Consider the following 16368-nt stretch of genomic DNA (forward strand, 5'->3'; position numbering starts at 1 on the left):
AATTGATGATAAATTTATACTTAATAATATTTAAGTACTAAGTACTTACTTATTAGATTCATATTCATTAAAGTGATCCGAGGAGTGAGGCTCAGACAACTCAGCTATTATTTGCTCATCAGATTCCTTTTTTTTTAAACGCTTTTCCACCATATCTAAATTGTTAATGATCAGATTGGTTTTTGTTTTAAGATCTTGGTGAATTTCATCTATTGCTCGTTCTTGTCTTTGAGTTTGTGTAAGAAGCGCTTCAGACTTGGGAAGAAGATGCTCTACAGTCGATTTTGTGCCGACTACGACATCCCAAACTTCATCCATTTTTTCTGATACCAAAACCATTGGTCTTATTTGTTTGACAAGAGCATCTAGCTTGCTGGATTTAACAGGAGGCTGCGACGTTGTTGTTATATTAAAAGTGTTAAATTGCTCGTGATTATCAACTACAGCAAAATGAATATCGTGTAGCATACGTATTATTCTTCCAATACTCTCTGACACCATGTTAATGTGAAACTGTATCTTTTTATCTATGCCTTCTGTTGTATGTCTAAATTCATTTAATTCTGATGAAATATGTGTCATAGCTTCAGTGTTTAAAGCTTTCGAAATGTCATGTACGCTTATAGTGACTGGCTTCTTTTCACTAGCTTCGCCATATAACTCTTCAACTTGTAAGAAATTATTATCTATTTGAACCTTAAGACCCTCTAGCTTAGTATCTATACCAGATACTTTACGATCCAACTTTCTGAGTTGTTCCTCAAGTAAGTTTGAAGAATTTTGTTTAGATTTTGCACTGTGGCTAACATTTATGCGCGGTAATTTCAGTTCAGGTAAACTATTGACAATGCTACCCTCTATATTATGAAGCTGAGATATAATTAAATCAGTTTTCACCATATTATTGATCATTTGGTTTTGCAATACTTCAATGTGTTGCATTATTATATCCACGGATTTATCGAGATTATCAATACGATGGAGTTTTCCTTCTAGGGTGGTTATAACACCTTCAAATATATTCAGTAACTGTTGTTCTCTGAAATAAAAACAAAGAAAACTTAACTTATTTAAATTATTTTGAGTAGTCTCATAAATTTCGGAAAAGCTTATACAATAATAGAAACCACTTTGTGAAATGCGTCACATTACGGATGATCGAAACTCAAATAAGTCCTCATTCCAAAATTTCTATCCTTCTCGTTCAAGTTTGGAACCCTGTGACTCCAAGAGGGATGCTAATACATTTTCAACTGCCTCTTTAGCAAGTCGGTATGGAGCACCGATAAGATAAATTCTGATTAAAACTAGAATTAACACGGGCATAAGGTACACACCTGATCATATTAATAGGTACATACATCAACTCAGACTTTAAGGTTACAGAAAATAGTTTTATTCATTATTTTAAACTTAAAATTTGGTCTCATTGGTTCTTAAACTATTTGTTTTTAATCAAATAAACTTCATTGTAACATAGGATAATAATATAACAAAAAGGAGATCGTTTTGTGTCTTAGATACGTTTTCAGTCTGATCAAAATAATAGGTACACTTCAATTGTTGATGAGAAAAATAAATTTAAATATATATTTTGCGTTTTTTTTTTTCTAAATTTGTATTTACTAACTTAGTATCCAGTGTATCCACCTCTATTTTTGGTCACTACTGCTATTCTTTTTGGCATACTTTTAATAAGAGCCTGGCAGGTTTCTACTGGTGTTTCATACCACAATTTTTGGACACCATCCCATAATTGTGCTTTATTTGAAAATGAATACTTTGCCAATTTCTTTTTTAAGTCTCCCCACAAGTTTTCTATGGGGTTTAGGTCGGGGGATTGGCTTGGCCACTTCAGAACGTCAACTTTTTGGTCTTCAAAGAATTTAGATAAAAGCCTTGATGTATGCTTAGGATCATTGTCTTGCTGAAATACCCAACGTAATGGCATATTTTCTTCAGCATATGGTACCATAACTGTTTCCAATATTTGTATTTATATTTATATTTGGATGCATTTTCGACTAAGGCTGTACAAAACTTAATTTTTTGACTGCCCCCTTCGAAAATGGAGAAAAGTCGCTCAAACAAAAAATTTAACAAAAAACGCGAGCATTTTGTGCACTTCCTGGTTGGCAGCATTTTACGATGAAAACCGTAAGAAACAGAGCTCAAATTTCGAATCTCTGTAAATGCGAGATTTCTCTTGCCAATTAAGTAAGTCGGTATGGAGCACGGATAAGATACATACTCAAAAATACTAGAATGAAAAACTAGAATTAATAGTTAGCGCTGTCAAAAGTATGAAAAGCATAATCTTTAGCGGCCCGGCACTATTACTTGATTTTTCCCATACTAAAGTCTAAATGGCGTCTTCGGCGTCAGGCTAGTAGGTCGGTCAAAACAGTATCTTGCGTTATTGTGTTTGAGCCTTGTTTATTGATTAATATTGGGTACAAGTTCAAATTAACAGCATTGAACAATACCATCTCGCGCACAATATTTGAAAGGCATGTTCAATGCTTCCCCTTCCACCGCCACAGCAAGTGCACACAGCCCAAGACCCCTTTAATTCCATGCATAAAAGTACCATGGTGCATTTTTAATTTAAATTTGATTTTTAAACAAACAAGCACACCCGCTTAGATTACAGGTTATAGATTTCCGATGAATATCCTAAAACCTAGTCACACAAGCTCGTGGTCGAAATATAGACATTTTGACGACAAAAATTGTTTCCCTACTCCGTACAGGCCTTGAACCATTTCCGAAGGGGGCAGTCGAAAGATTAAATTTTGTATAAGCCTAGTACTCTGACAACGAAAATCCGGTGTAACACGTGTTATAGCTTCCACCATCCGATTTAATGGTTCTGGGAAAACATTTTCAGAATCGATTTAATCGAAAGTGTTCTATAGCTCATGGAAAGGTTATTCGGTCTTCCCACACACCGTCAAAGCGCATCCACCGTCCGTTGAACAAACGGACCATAAAGTTTTGCCGTTCCGAATTTTCCCAAATGGACCGGCATCAAAGCGCATCAAAATCTAACGACCGGTTGTTTGGCGATAGTTAGGCGATAGTTTTTCGGTGCAGCTCTGATTTCTTCTTCTTAACAGTGAAAATTTGACGAACACTACGAAAGTGTATACACACTTGGCGAGGAACGATTGAAATATGGAAGTTAAAATGTGGCGCCAAATCTACAAGCATGCCCAAAATAGTTGTTGGCGTTTTTTTTTGTATATTCTTGCCCCAAATTGTCCCCAATTACTACTACTTAATATAAAACGCCTACTTCTTCTTTAATTATAGATTTGGGAAGCCTATACTACCTATATACACTCATTGGGAAATTTGCTCTTTGTTAGAGAAAAATCATTAGAGGAACTCAAATTCCTCGTCATCTAATTCATTTTTAGTTAGTGCGGATAAAATTTTACGCAATCTGCGCTTTTGTTGTTGTACAACAGCCAAAATAGTTGGTAAATGCTCCATTTCAATTTTGCAACTACCAATTCGACAGCCTTTGTTTACGTTTTCATGAGCCACAGCTGATCGATCAGCTGTTCGGATGCAGATGCACTTTGATGCAGCTCTGTGGGAACACGAGTTTCGCATCTGCGAAAAATCCCAAACGATCCTCACAGATGCGCTGTGTGTGAAGACCGTATTACACTTGTTACAGCGCACTATGGGGCGAACGACCACCTTATCTGGCATAAACCCATTTTTGAAAAGTTGTTAAAATACTTTTTTTTTAACCGGAATGTATTCTTATAACATTAATCTAACTGTTACATACACAAAAAAAATTAACATTTACGCGCTCTGTTAAGTTATTCGCTGTTAAAGTTAGCTGTTAATGCAACGAGAAGCGAGCGCTGTTAAATCGCGTTTTTATTCTACAAATTTTAAATGCTAAAAAAATGTAAAAAATCTAAATAAAATGCAAATTTTTTTATGCAATCTCATTCATGGTGCTTCGTAATATATGTTAGCGGAATTTAACTCCAGAAATGTAATATGGTGCCCTCGTAATCTTGTATAATTTGTAACCCTTATAAATTATATAAAATTTAAGTGTAGTCCAATATTAAAATTGAGTTATAAAGTGAGCACAGTCCACCTCTAAAATTGGATATATATTGTAGATTTGGTAATTCTTGTTATATTCTGTGAGTATCAAGGTGCACTTTTGCGCACTTTCTCTGAAATTTAAATTTAAAGGTGATAACCTTATATCTGAAAAATATCGAGTTTTTTACCCTTTAGAACGTTTAAACAACAAAAATTGGTAAAGATATTGAAGTTTTTATTCATGATACAATAAATCTGTATACATTCAAGTCATATTACAGAAAACTAGGTTGTTTCATTTAAGTTTTTTTGAATAAGAGGCTGCAGAATCTTAGAGTACTGCATATGCTTGGTCGCCTGCCCAAGCAAAAGAAAAATTATGTGATTTGACTTAAAAAAATATATTTAGAAGACAATTTTTACATATTTGTTTTATTGTGCAATACTTATTTATTATACATACAAATAAGCAAAAAAAAAAAAAAATTTTAAGCACTGAAAAAAAATTTTAATCCTTAAAAAAAGGCGAGACCACGCCCATTTTTAGTAAAATATTTTCCTCTTTTTATATTAAACTTGATTCAAAAATTAGAATTTAAAAATTTTAACTCGTCTTAAAGTTATTAATTAATGCCACAAAAAGTGGTCGTTCGCCCCATAGTGCAGCGGCCAAACTCCATATAAAAAAAAAGGTGTAAAAAAAGGAAGAAGAAGAAAGTTGTGCCTCGTCGATTTTGCCGGTACTCCGACGACGAAAATTATGCCTGCGAAAATTGAATGGCGTTGCCAGATCATGATAGTAAACAGCTGATCTCGGCGTGTAACAATAATTTATTTGATTTATTCTTACACCTCTAATGGAAGGAAAGTTGAAGGAAAAAAAAAAAGTGGCATTGATAGGGGCTGTCAAGGCGAAGCCCATAATATGGAATTTAACCCACATAGGGCATTTTAATGCCTTATTTATTAATATTTTAAATATTTTTTTTAAATATTTGTTTACAAACAGCTGTCCAGTGTGACCAAAGAAAAGCCTTAAACGCCGTAAAAGGTATATTTTCTTGGCGTTTCATAGCTTTTCCTTAATTTTTTGGTCACACTGGTTACCGAGCCAAATAAAGAGCGATTCCGCTATAGCACGTGTTATAGCGGATTTTCGTCGTCAGAGTACTAGGCTATACTTTCGACAGAAAATTCACCCAATTTAAATTACCAACAGGCTCGGTTCATTCTAGTATTTATCAGTATATCTTATCAGTGTTTTATACCGACTTGCTATTCAGGCAATCGAAAATGTATAAGCAAATTATCAATTGTGTCTTATCGTCCCACGCCGCGATTTTTGGCGCCAATAGCTTGGGGGTGCTAGCAGGTAGACCGTGCGGTTTCCTCCGTTACTTTGTCCCTAGAGCGCCAATAAATTGGACAAATGAAAACCAAGCCGGAATATATTTAAACTATGTGCTCTTGCGCTTGCTAGAAGGAGCTTGCTCGCTTGCCTTGGGGCATGGTGGTTCAGCATGATCCTGGACAGCGCTCTCACCGTCGTGGCAGCCTTGTAGCTTGCGTATGTCAGATGCTCCCTGAAGGAGAGTCTGGTGTCGATCATCACTCCTAGGTATTTAATAGCTCTAGAAGATCTGACCGTTGCATCGCAGACCCGAACGCTTGTCACCTCCACCTTTTTCCTGCTGCTCACCAGGACGGCTTCGGTTTTCTGCGGCGCTAGCTGCAATCCGGCGTTCGACAGCCACTCCTTGATGATGGCGATACTCTGGCTGCTAGTCTCCTCTGCTCTTACGATCTCCTTTGCGACAGTGACCACCGCTATGGCGTCTACGAAGCCCACAATCTCCGTTCTCCCTGGTAGTGGAAGCCGGAGGACGCCGTCGTACATTGCATTCCACAAAAGTGGCGCAAGCACGGACCCTTGTGGAACCCCGCACGACAGCTCGACCGCTTGAGTACCGCTTTTTTTTTTCGTTTATTGTGGAAAAAGAATAAATACAATAGTGGGGGGAAAGAAGGGTTGGGTCACATAAGTATCGGGACGGTTAGCTCGCGCGGTACGGCAGCGAAGCAATGTTTCGAACGGGCGTTGATCCCGACCTATGTTGCCTCGTTGTTCCTACGTCGCTCCTCCGCTCGGAGCTCCGTCATTACATTCGCTGCGAAGTCCGACACGGCCTGCCAGTTCTCTTCGGACATTAACATCAGCGGAACCGACGTTTCCACTAAGATGGTGTTCCTCAGCCTGGCCTCCAGTGTATCTCGCTCACCGGCAAATCTCACACAGCTAAAAACTGTGTGTCCTGCCGTCTCCTCCAACTGTCCTTCACAGTGCGTGCAGGTATCAGCTTCCTCGTGGCCGAATCGCCGCAAGTAGTTCCGGAAGCAGCCGTGGCCGCTGAGGATCTGGGTCAGGTGGAAATTTACCTGGCCGTGCTTCCTCTTCAGCCAGCAGTCCAGGTGGGGAATCAGGCGATACGTCCATCTTCCCTTGGACGTTGACTCCCATCGCATTTGCGAAACACCTGTTTCTCACGTCAGCGTTCTGCCGTTTGTATGGCCGTAGATACTGGCCCTCTCCCTTGCCAGCAGGTCCAGCGGTGGAGTCCCAGCTAGGACCAACACAGCCTGGTCGGACACCGTCCTAAAGGCGATGCAGATTCGAAGTGCCGCGAGGCGATGGGCCGAGTTCAGACCGCGACTATAGGCCGGGGTCGCTAGTGCATGCCCCCAAACTGGTGCCGCATAAAGCATGCTGGCTCTAGCTACGCTGGACAGTAGCAGCCTGCTCGCCTGCTTCGGGCCCCTGTGGTTCATCATTAATTTGCCGACTGCTCTCACCGCTGTGGTGGCCATTGTGCTAGCATACGCTAGGTGTTCGCGGAAGGATAGCCTCGTATCGATCATCACGCCCAGGTATTTTATGGCTCTGGACGATCTGATCGGGGCCCCGCACATGATGGTTGCGGATGGTTGCGACCTCCACCTTCTTCCGGCTGCTCACCAGCACGGCTTCCGTTTTCTGCGGCGCTAGTTGTAGGCCGGCACTGGACAGCCACGCGTTTATGCGGATGATGCTACTGTCGCACAGCTCTTCTGCTCCTGCGAGTTCCTTGTCGACTACGACTACGGCTATGTCGTCGGCGAATCCCACCAGCTCGGTCCGACCTGGGAGCGGGAGACGCAAAACACCATCGTACATGGCGTTCCACAACAGCGGTGCCAGGACCGACCCTTGCGGAACTCCGCAGGAAAGCTCCGTGGATCTGACGCCGCCATCGGAGTCGTACACCAGGGTTCTGCCTCTAAAGTAGCTCTTCAGCAACTCCAGGAGATACGGGGGTACCCCGAAGGTGGATAGTGCATCCAGGATACATCCCCATCTCGCCGTATTGAGGGCGTTGCGGATGTCGAGCGTGGCTATCAGGCTGTACCCCTTCGCGCCTTCTTTCCACCGTTGCCCCGTGTTGGACGGGGGCGGCTTTAAGCTGAAATGCACTCGAAATAAGAACACGTAGAACTTTCGGGTTTTTGCGCGACGTGCGTCGGAGGTCTTTATTGAGTAAGATGTAAATTGGTAATAAATATACAAAGGGAACTTATGCTAGGGAGAGCGGATTGGAAGCTCTAGGACTGGAAGTCCGGAGGAAGAGGGAGAGAAAAGGAGATCACACTGGCTCCCGAAATTAAACGCCTTTCTGGCGTGAACATTCTCCCCCCCCCCCCTTGCGAGGATACGCAGCAAAAGTACCAGGAAGTATTAGCTCTGGAAAGCGTAGGATAACGCTGAGCGTTCGTCGACATGTAGAAGGGTGTGGTGATCCTGTCCACACGACTGGCATCGGTCGCTACTTCGACAGGATCCTCCGGAATGGTGGTGGGCCAGGCAGTTGACGCAGTACTTCCTGTCGATGACTGTCTGGAGCCGTTTCTTCGCATCAAGCCGGAGAAAACGGTGGCACTTCCGAAGAGGATGGTTCCCTTGGCAGACTCGGCATTGGTAGGACAAAATACCTCGGGAACGTCTGCTCTTGCTGTCGTCGTACGGAACCCAGTAATTGGAATCGGCAGAAGTGGTCACTCGTGTGGAGAACGAGGAAATTCTTTGGATGGGTGCAGGAATTTGTGGTGCGTCATCACGAGGATTCGGAACACTGGATGATGTGTTGCTTGGATGCAACAATGTGTGATGCCGACCGTGACAAGTAAGACAGCTGTGGGCGCTTGTGCAATTACGGAGTGGATGACCGCTTGCAAAGCAATTTAAGCACAACTGTTTTTCTGGATGTAAGATGATCGATCGACTATCGTCATCTGAAGGAAGCGTGGACACAAACGCACTGGATGGTTCTCTGCAGAACACAAATCGCATCTTTTGGATATGTGAACAATCCGCGTACTAAAGGATTGCAGTACTTGTGGCGACTGGTTGGAGATTGTCGGTTTCGACGAACGGAGGCATATCGTAGGAGGCTGGAGAGAATCGATGGTTTCCAGAGTTCTATGGCGCTCAGTAAGGAAAGAATCGAGTTCTAGCCACGACGGAATATCGGTTTTATTTGTTAAGGATTGCTCCCATAAGGAAAGCGTCAGCTTTGGAAGCTTCGTGGAGCACAAATAAACCAGGAGGCAGTCCCAATTATCCGTAGGAAGGCCGGACAGAGCTAGGGATGTGAGGCAATTTTGAATTGTATTTTGCAGCTCCTTCAAGGCTGCCGAGGACTCACGTTCAATGGACTGAATGTTCAACAATTTCTTCAGTTGGCTGTTTACCAACGCGCGTTTATTTTCGAAACGCTCAGATAGGTTTTTCCATGCTGAGCGGAAACCGTCGTTGGTCAGTGGCGAATTTGAAACTATGGAATGAGCTTCACCACTCGTCTTGGCATTTAAATAGAACAACTTTTCTACAGGGGTCAGCGTAGGATTGTCGATATAGACCGCTGTGAAAAGGTCCCGGAAAGTCGGCCAGCGAAGATAATCGCCCGAGAAAACTTCCGTTTCGCACGGAGGAAGCCGACAGCCAGACGGAAAGGAATTTTGGGGCGCAGGAGGTTGGACTGGAGCTGCTTTAGCAGAGATCGTATCGATCTGTTCCATGAACTTGGCGGCACACCGTTCATAAATGGAATAGGTGTCGTCGTATTTTGCCTTGAGGGTAGGCAAGGTGTCTGCAGCGCCCTCGAAGCCAACTGAAATTGGCTCTGAACAAGCTTCGTACTCTGTCTCGACCTTATCCCATAGCTTCGGACTTGGTCGAGATGAATTTGGCAGGTGTATTTGGATGGAGTGGGTGCTGCTGGATTGCAGACATTAGAGTCGAAGTGCCTCAGACGGTCAGAAATCAAAGTAAATTTGTTCAAAATAGTTGAATTCATTTTGGATATTTTTTTTACAAAAATGTAATGTAAATATATATTAAAATGTATGGGTCGAAGTTTGATTGGGAATTTAGGAACCAATCGGACTCGTAATAATTATTTTTGCTATAATAATTATATTTGTGGAAAATTGTATTTTCTCCCTTGGAATTTAAAACGGAAATATGCAATTTAATTTAATAATTCCGGTCAGCAGCGAATAATATACGGTCACACTAGTGCGGATACGGAAGCGCACTTGGATTTCTAACTAAATTCGTTAGTTGGAATTTTAATATAAAATAATTTACAAATTATTTTATTGATCTGGACTTATGTGATTGACCGGTGCTGTATTTTGGAACCAATATGTGTGTATGTCTATTTGTGCACTTGTCGTATGCAAGTGCAAAATAGCGGAGATAAGGAGAGGCGGAAAAAATTGCCAAATATTGGAGCGTCGACTTGCAGACGATTATGTATGTATGTACATATGTAACTGCAGCTCAGGATAGAGCAAGGGAGCAAATAAACAAATATATGTACGAATTAAATCAATTTATAATTTAAGTAGCTGCGGACAGTTATTGTTGTAAATTTGTAAATATACATAAGTTTCGGAGTGAAGTGGACTGTATTTGTAGTATGTATGTAAATAAATGCTAGCGGGAACACAGTAAACGAGAAGGAATTAAGAATAATTCGTAATTGGAAAGTTTTACTGTGGCTTAGGCATTTATTTAAACAAACACTTTATGAATTTTGGAACCCGTAGATCTTGTATAGAAATTATTTGGATATAATTTCTCGATTTGGGGAAATGTCAATGTTGACAGCGATTGTAGTTTTGTGGAGTGGACTGTATTGAATATGTATGTAAATGTAAATAAATGCTAGCGGGAACACAGTTAACGAAGAGGAATCGAGAACTATTGGAATTAAATTCTCACTGTGGCTATTGCATTTATTTATTTATTTAAACACACACTTTTGGATTTCGGCACAGAAACACAAATGTAGAAAATTTGGAAACCGAATTATTTTGAATTTGGAATTGGAAATTATGCTGCCGTGTGTCGGATCAATCGGACTTGGATTTAGACAATAATCATAAGGAGAAGTTAAGACGAATTGAGTTTCGCAAAACCTAACTGTATGACCGGCAGCAATAATGTAATGGACTTATCTGGTGCGGTGTTAAAGCCACCGGAGCTGATGGTGGATGAAATCCGGCTCTGATGGACCAAATGTTGGAGGGGGGCGGCTTTAAGCTGAAATGCACTCGAAATAAGAACACGTAGAACTTTCGGGTTTTTGCGCGACGTGCGTCGGAGGTCTTTATTGAGTAAGATGGAAATTGGTACTAAATATACAAAGGGAACTTATGCTAGGGAGAGCGGCTTGGAAGCTCTAGGACTGGAAGTCCGGAGGAAGAGGGAGAGAAAAGGAGAGCGTACGGGATCACACTGGCTCCCGAAATTAAACGCCTTTCTGGCGTGAACACCCCGCAATGGCTGCTTTTGCGATGCCCACCACTTTGGAGATGGCATCTACCGTCGACTTAGTCTTCCTGAAACCGAACTGGGAGTCGGACAGGTCGCCGGCTGTGGCAATGGCCATCTCGAGCCTCGTCCGGATCAATTGCTCCAGAACCTTGCCCGCCCCATCAATCGGGCAGATTGGTCTGTAGGCGGATGGGTCTTCTGGTGGCTTTCCCGGTTTCGGGAGCAGGACCAGCCTCTGGACCTTCCATCTCCCAGGGAATTTACCTTCTCTAAGGCATCTTCCATAGAGCTCCGCGAATAAGTCCGGGCGGAGCGAGAGAGCAAGTCTCAGGGCTCTGTTGGGAACCAGGTCAGGGCCCGGGGCTTTCGCCTCCCTGATTCTCATCGCCACCGCCAGGATTTCCGTGTCCATGACTGGCTCGAACCCTTCCAGCGAGTGCGTCGCTATCTCCAGCGTGTCTCTAGGGTTATCCGTCCTCGGGAACAGGTGTTAGACTATCCTGTCGATGCTCTCCGCGTCATGCGGGGCGCCCTGTTTTGCCCCATGGATCTTCTTAACGATGATCCTGTAGGCGTTTCCCCAGGGATCGTGGTCCGCGGTGTCGCAAAGGTCAAGGAAGCATTGGGTTTTGCTAGCCCGGATTGCCGCCTTGAGAGCCTTGCGGCATCTATGGGGAGCTCGAGCGGTAGGAGCGCTGATACCGACGCCTCGCCTTGATGCATTCCGATCTGGCCGCGGCGATCGTCTCGTTCCACCAGTACACAGAGTTCCTGTGGCGAGTGTGGGCGCGCTTGGCAGACATGCAGTCGTCGCATGCGGTCTGCAGTTGGATCATAGCAGATTCCGCCATCTGCTCTGCAGAGCCATTTACTTCCAACCTCTGCATATGCTCTGTGAAGGCTTGGATGTCCAGTGTATCGGCCTTGTATCCCCTACGAGCTTGGGGAAGCAGCGGTGTGGGTTGCGCTCGCTCTATATCCAACGCGGTGATGATCGCCGCATGGTCGCTCCCCGTATAGACCTCGCTCAGGGCCCAGGTGCACTGGCTAGCCCTGGAGCAGCTCACAAACGTGAGGTCGACCACCGAACTCGCCCCGGCTCTGCTGAAGGTGGGCTGTGCCCCGGTGTTGAGGAGTGTGACGTCGAGCGTGGAGAACGCCTCGAGGAGGGTCCTGCCTCTAGCATTGGTGAGGGAGCTGCCCCAGTCCACCGCCCAGGCGTTGAAGTCTCCGGCTATAAGGCACGGAGTGTGGCACCTTGCGTCTGCGGCTAGCCGATCCACGGCGTCCCCAAAATCCTCGAATGACATGCTCGGCGCCAGATAGACACTGAACATCCACCAGCCTGCCATCTTGGCACGCACGAAGCCTCTCTCCGAGCGAACGTCAGCCATTCTCTTGGGTGTAATGCCGCATGACCACAGAGCAGCTTTGCCAGAGCTGTCCACCGCCCAGTATGGGCCAGGGCCTACCCTGTACGGCTCACTGATAGCGGCAACATCGACACCGCGTTCTCGGACCGATTGCGACAGCAAGTCATGTGCTGCCGCGCAGCGGTTCAGATTCAGTTGAACCACTATCATGCCCTTATCGTTTTGACTGCGCTACGCGACGTCACCAGGGGGCAGTGGCGGCTGCCCGCCTGGTGTTTCGTGTCGCTACCGTTCGTCTCGGCACATCTAAAGCAGCGCGGACTGTTGTTGCAGGCGGCTATTTTATGGCCCTCTTGCCCACACCGGAAGCAGGAGCTGCTCCTGTCGGAGGTGCTGGTGCATCTGGCCGCTATATGCCCTGGCTCCATGCAGCGAAAGCATCTGTGACGGGCTTCTATCTCCTTAATACGACACCTCTTCCACCCGACTTTCACCCTCCCCAGGCTTTTTATGGAACCAGCCACAGTCTCAGGGATATAGAACGTTGCCACTTGACCTCCACTGGCGAGGGTGCGGATGCTCTTAATGGTAACGGAGCCAGATGGGAAGTAAGCCTGTGCGGCGAGCTCTGCCGTAAGCTCCTCCCTGGTTACCAGCTCGTCCAGATCCCGGATAATGAATGTGGTCTGCGGTGACACAGTGCGGATCGGCAAACCTCCGCCCAGCACACTCCCAATCTGCTCCTTCAGCGCGGTGAGGGCAGTTCCAGAGGACTTTTTTAGCTCTATTAGGAGCTCGCCCTTAGCCGTTTTTCTAACTCTGGTCACTATGTCCCCAACTCCTGCCATTCTGAAGTCATGGGTGCGCGTGACCATGTTAAGGACCTCGCTATAGGACATCTCTGCCGCGGGGGTTATGATGATCGCATTATTTCTGCCCCGCTTGCGGCCCTCTCGGCGCATGGCCGCGGCCCGCGACTTCGGTCCGGGATCGCAGTCAACATGCTTCTGCGTTCTTTCGTCGATTCGGGTGGGAACCCTGGGTGGGGGCGCGTGTTTGTGCGGCCGATGGGGGCCGCACCGGGGTTACGGCTAGCGGAACGGGGACGACCTTTGGGAGAAGTCTGCACAGCTTTCTTCGCCATGGGCCGGGCCCGGGTCGTCGGTGGCGCGGTCTGGCCCCACTGGTCGACAACTCCGCTGGCATCGCCATCATCCCTATCCTTTCCCTCTAGCAGCGAAATCTCCTCCTGGAGCTCCTTCAGCCGCGCAAAGGCATTTTTCATGGCGTGGTTTATTCTTCGGACTTTCTGCTCGTTAACCTTGTCTAACAAGTCGTCCAGTATCAGACCCATCTCCTTAATCTGTGGATTGGGCGCCTTGATTTTCTTCCGTGGATGGGCCGTCACAGGGGGGATAGGGGAGTCCCTTACTCTCTTGGTTGGTGGGGTCGACGAACTCGTCACCCGACCGATGGGATCCAGGACTCTCTCAGAGTCTTGGTCAGACGCCACGGGGCCGCCACTAGGTGGGGTTCGCTGTAGCTTGGACCGCCTTTGAAAGGCTCCCAAGTCGTTTCCATCATCACTTGTCGCTGTTGAAAGAGCACCGGCCAAGTGGGCCGCCGGAGCTGCAGTGTGGGTTGAAATGTGGGTTAGGGCCTCCAGAATCCGTGCCCTTGCCGCGGGATCAACCGCGGGTGGATTTCCACATTTGTGGCTGCCACCTGGAGTTATATTGTTGTTACTCGACATTCCTTTTTGCGCATTATTGCCCAATGCGGGGCTGCATTTTATACCTTCTGCCAGGTGGGTAACAAACTGCCGGCCACTATGGCTCAGACGCAGACCAAGTAGCCGCCCAATGTGGGTCTGACGCTACCTGGGTTTTGGTTAGTGTGCAGCTGATAACTGCTGCCAGATTAGTTCCACTGCCGGCCACTATGGCGCAGACGCAGATCACGCAACCGCCCAGTATGGGCAGACGCTGCGTGGATTTAGTCGAATGAGTGTGGCGATCGCTTCCACCAGGTCGGGACGACACGGAGCCTCCCTCGCTGGTCAAATATTTCCTTCCGATTTCTTAATGTTGGGGGTTATACCGCCCCGCCTCGGTCGCCAAAGTCCCTTTTTGGGTGTACCGCCAGGGCGGAGGGGATGGCAGTCGGTCAGATCCGTGACCTTTTCCACCATTTGGCCACGTGTGCGAACCTCAATTCCGACGGAACATAGCAAAATTCCGACTCCTTGCCAAGGACTTCGGGCAGCAGCCCGGGGATGTATGGTGCGGATATCGGCAGCGATCGCTAGCTGAAGCTTGTAGCAAGCAGCTTCTGTCATGTGCCGGGGTTTTTACACCGTAGGTGGCGCTAATGTGCGCATGTAAAGTGCATCGGCGCTGCAGTGCTGCCACACAGCTGCCTTGCGCTCGCTTCACTACACTGCTCGCCAGCTGATCGAGCAATCAGCTGGCGTGACCGGCACAAAATATGTGGGGGCATCCACGTTCGACCCGAAGAGAGAGTGCAGCGGCAGCAGAGAAGGAAGAGAAAGTTTCAGGGAAGAAAGATCCCCTCGACAGGTAAGTCTGGAGACAACCCTCATCCTGCATCCCACGCACTGCTACCACCTTTTTCCCCTAGGGGCACTGCCACAGCCCGAGACTTGGTCGGACCGCCCGCGCGGGCGTCCGTTCACCGCGACTTTCACACACGCGAGAGCCGATTGAGTACCGCTGTCCGAGTCTATCTGCAGCACCCTGTCGTGAAAGTAACTTCGCATCAGGTTGAGCAGATAGATGGGAACTCCGAAGTCTCGCCGTGCTGAAGGCATTGCGTATGTCCAGGGTGACAATAAGGCAATATTCCTTAGAGCCCCCTTTCCAGCGCTGTCCGGCGATAGCCGCGGAGGCAATGTACATACAATACAATGTAAATCCTCCATCTGAACCCTCCCCGAGGGTGCCGGCTGGGCAATGCGCACTATATTAGCCCGGACAGGGGTAATGCATTGCTGCTTGCCCCGTCCGCGATAATACAGTGTCTAGCTAAGGCCACGGTTCAGCTCCTTCTGCCCTAAAAAGCCGTTAGCCATGTGTTTGTATGAGTGTTTGTTAGTGTGAGTAGGCTTCGATGCCTGGCAAAATAGCACATAAACTAATTGCCTTGTTTGTGTCGCACCCAGCACTTGAACTAGGTGGACTGCAGTTGGAGGAGTAAAGATCTCTTTGAATTGCAGATGATTACTGACTTTATTGATTCAAACTTAACGATATTTATAGCTAACAAATGTGCTTGTATTTACGAATATTAATGATAAAGAATAATGTAGGTTGCTAGTGCATGCGGAAACGAATATGCTTCTGGTTACAAATGTTGATGTGCAAGAATAATGTAGGTTGTAATGGTATATGCAGAATGAGGCTATTGCTCCATTCCACTTCATCGTCGTCAGCAGAATCTACATATGCGCTTGATCTGGTAATCTATACTTTATTTTGGCTGCATATGAGAGTGCTGTGACTGACGAATTACAGATTATGTAATGTTATGATTATGAATTATATATATATTGCAGCGACTGAACATTCTCCCGGCCGTTGAACGGGTGTTCAACCTTCAGTAATGTCGAACGAAAAACTCCGTGGGGTAGGTTCGGGTGCTGGCTGGTCACTTGTTGTCCGGGGATTGGGGCCGCATTGTGGTGTTCTCCAATTGCCTCGTCGATATCGTAGACTCAGGGTCACGATCAGTAGTATTGATATTGATAGTGCCACATAGGCGGCTACTTGATGATGGTGTACAACGCTGACTTGATTTTCGTACTTCGCATCTTTTAGTTTGGCCAGTTGTTGTTGTAGGGCATCTAATTCGCGTAATTCGGCGTCGGCTGTCTTGGTCGTCGATTCTACGCCTGGTTTCGGTGTCTCTTCTATGTTTATCTTGGTGATGTTGCCAAAACGAACATATGCTGCTTTTGTCTCGCTGCGGCTTGTGCTAAATGTACTAACGCTGATTTTTGAATTGCGTGCCGTGCAACCTGCG

The 16368-nt window shown here is 46.1% G+C and overlaps 1 protein-coding gene across 2 annotated transcripts in view; it reads right to left on the reverse strand.

The window, feature by feature from the left end:
- Positions 1–16368, reverse strand: part of LOC108076447 (fibrinogen-like protein 1) — a 181548-nt gene that overhangs the window by 134593 nt on the left and 30587 nt on the right. Inside the window, exon 2 of one of the 2 annotated variants that reach the window (XM_041776515.2) lies at positions 50–1039. In XM_041776515.2, the coding sequence (XP_041632449.1) occupies positions 50–1039 (990 nt within the window). Of the gene's footprint in view, positions 1–49; positions 1040–16368 lie in introns of those variants that run through there. The other variant, XM_041776518.2, reaches the window with a different exon arrangement.

This window comes from Drosophila kikkawai, chromosome 2L (genome assembly GCF_030179895.1).
Source record: "Drosophila kikkawai strain 14028-0561.14 chromosome 2L, DkikHiC1v2, whole genome shotgun sequence".
NCBI classification, from domain to species: Eukaryota; Metazoa; Arthropoda; class Insecta; order Diptera; family Drosophilidae; genus Drosophila; species Drosophila kikkawai.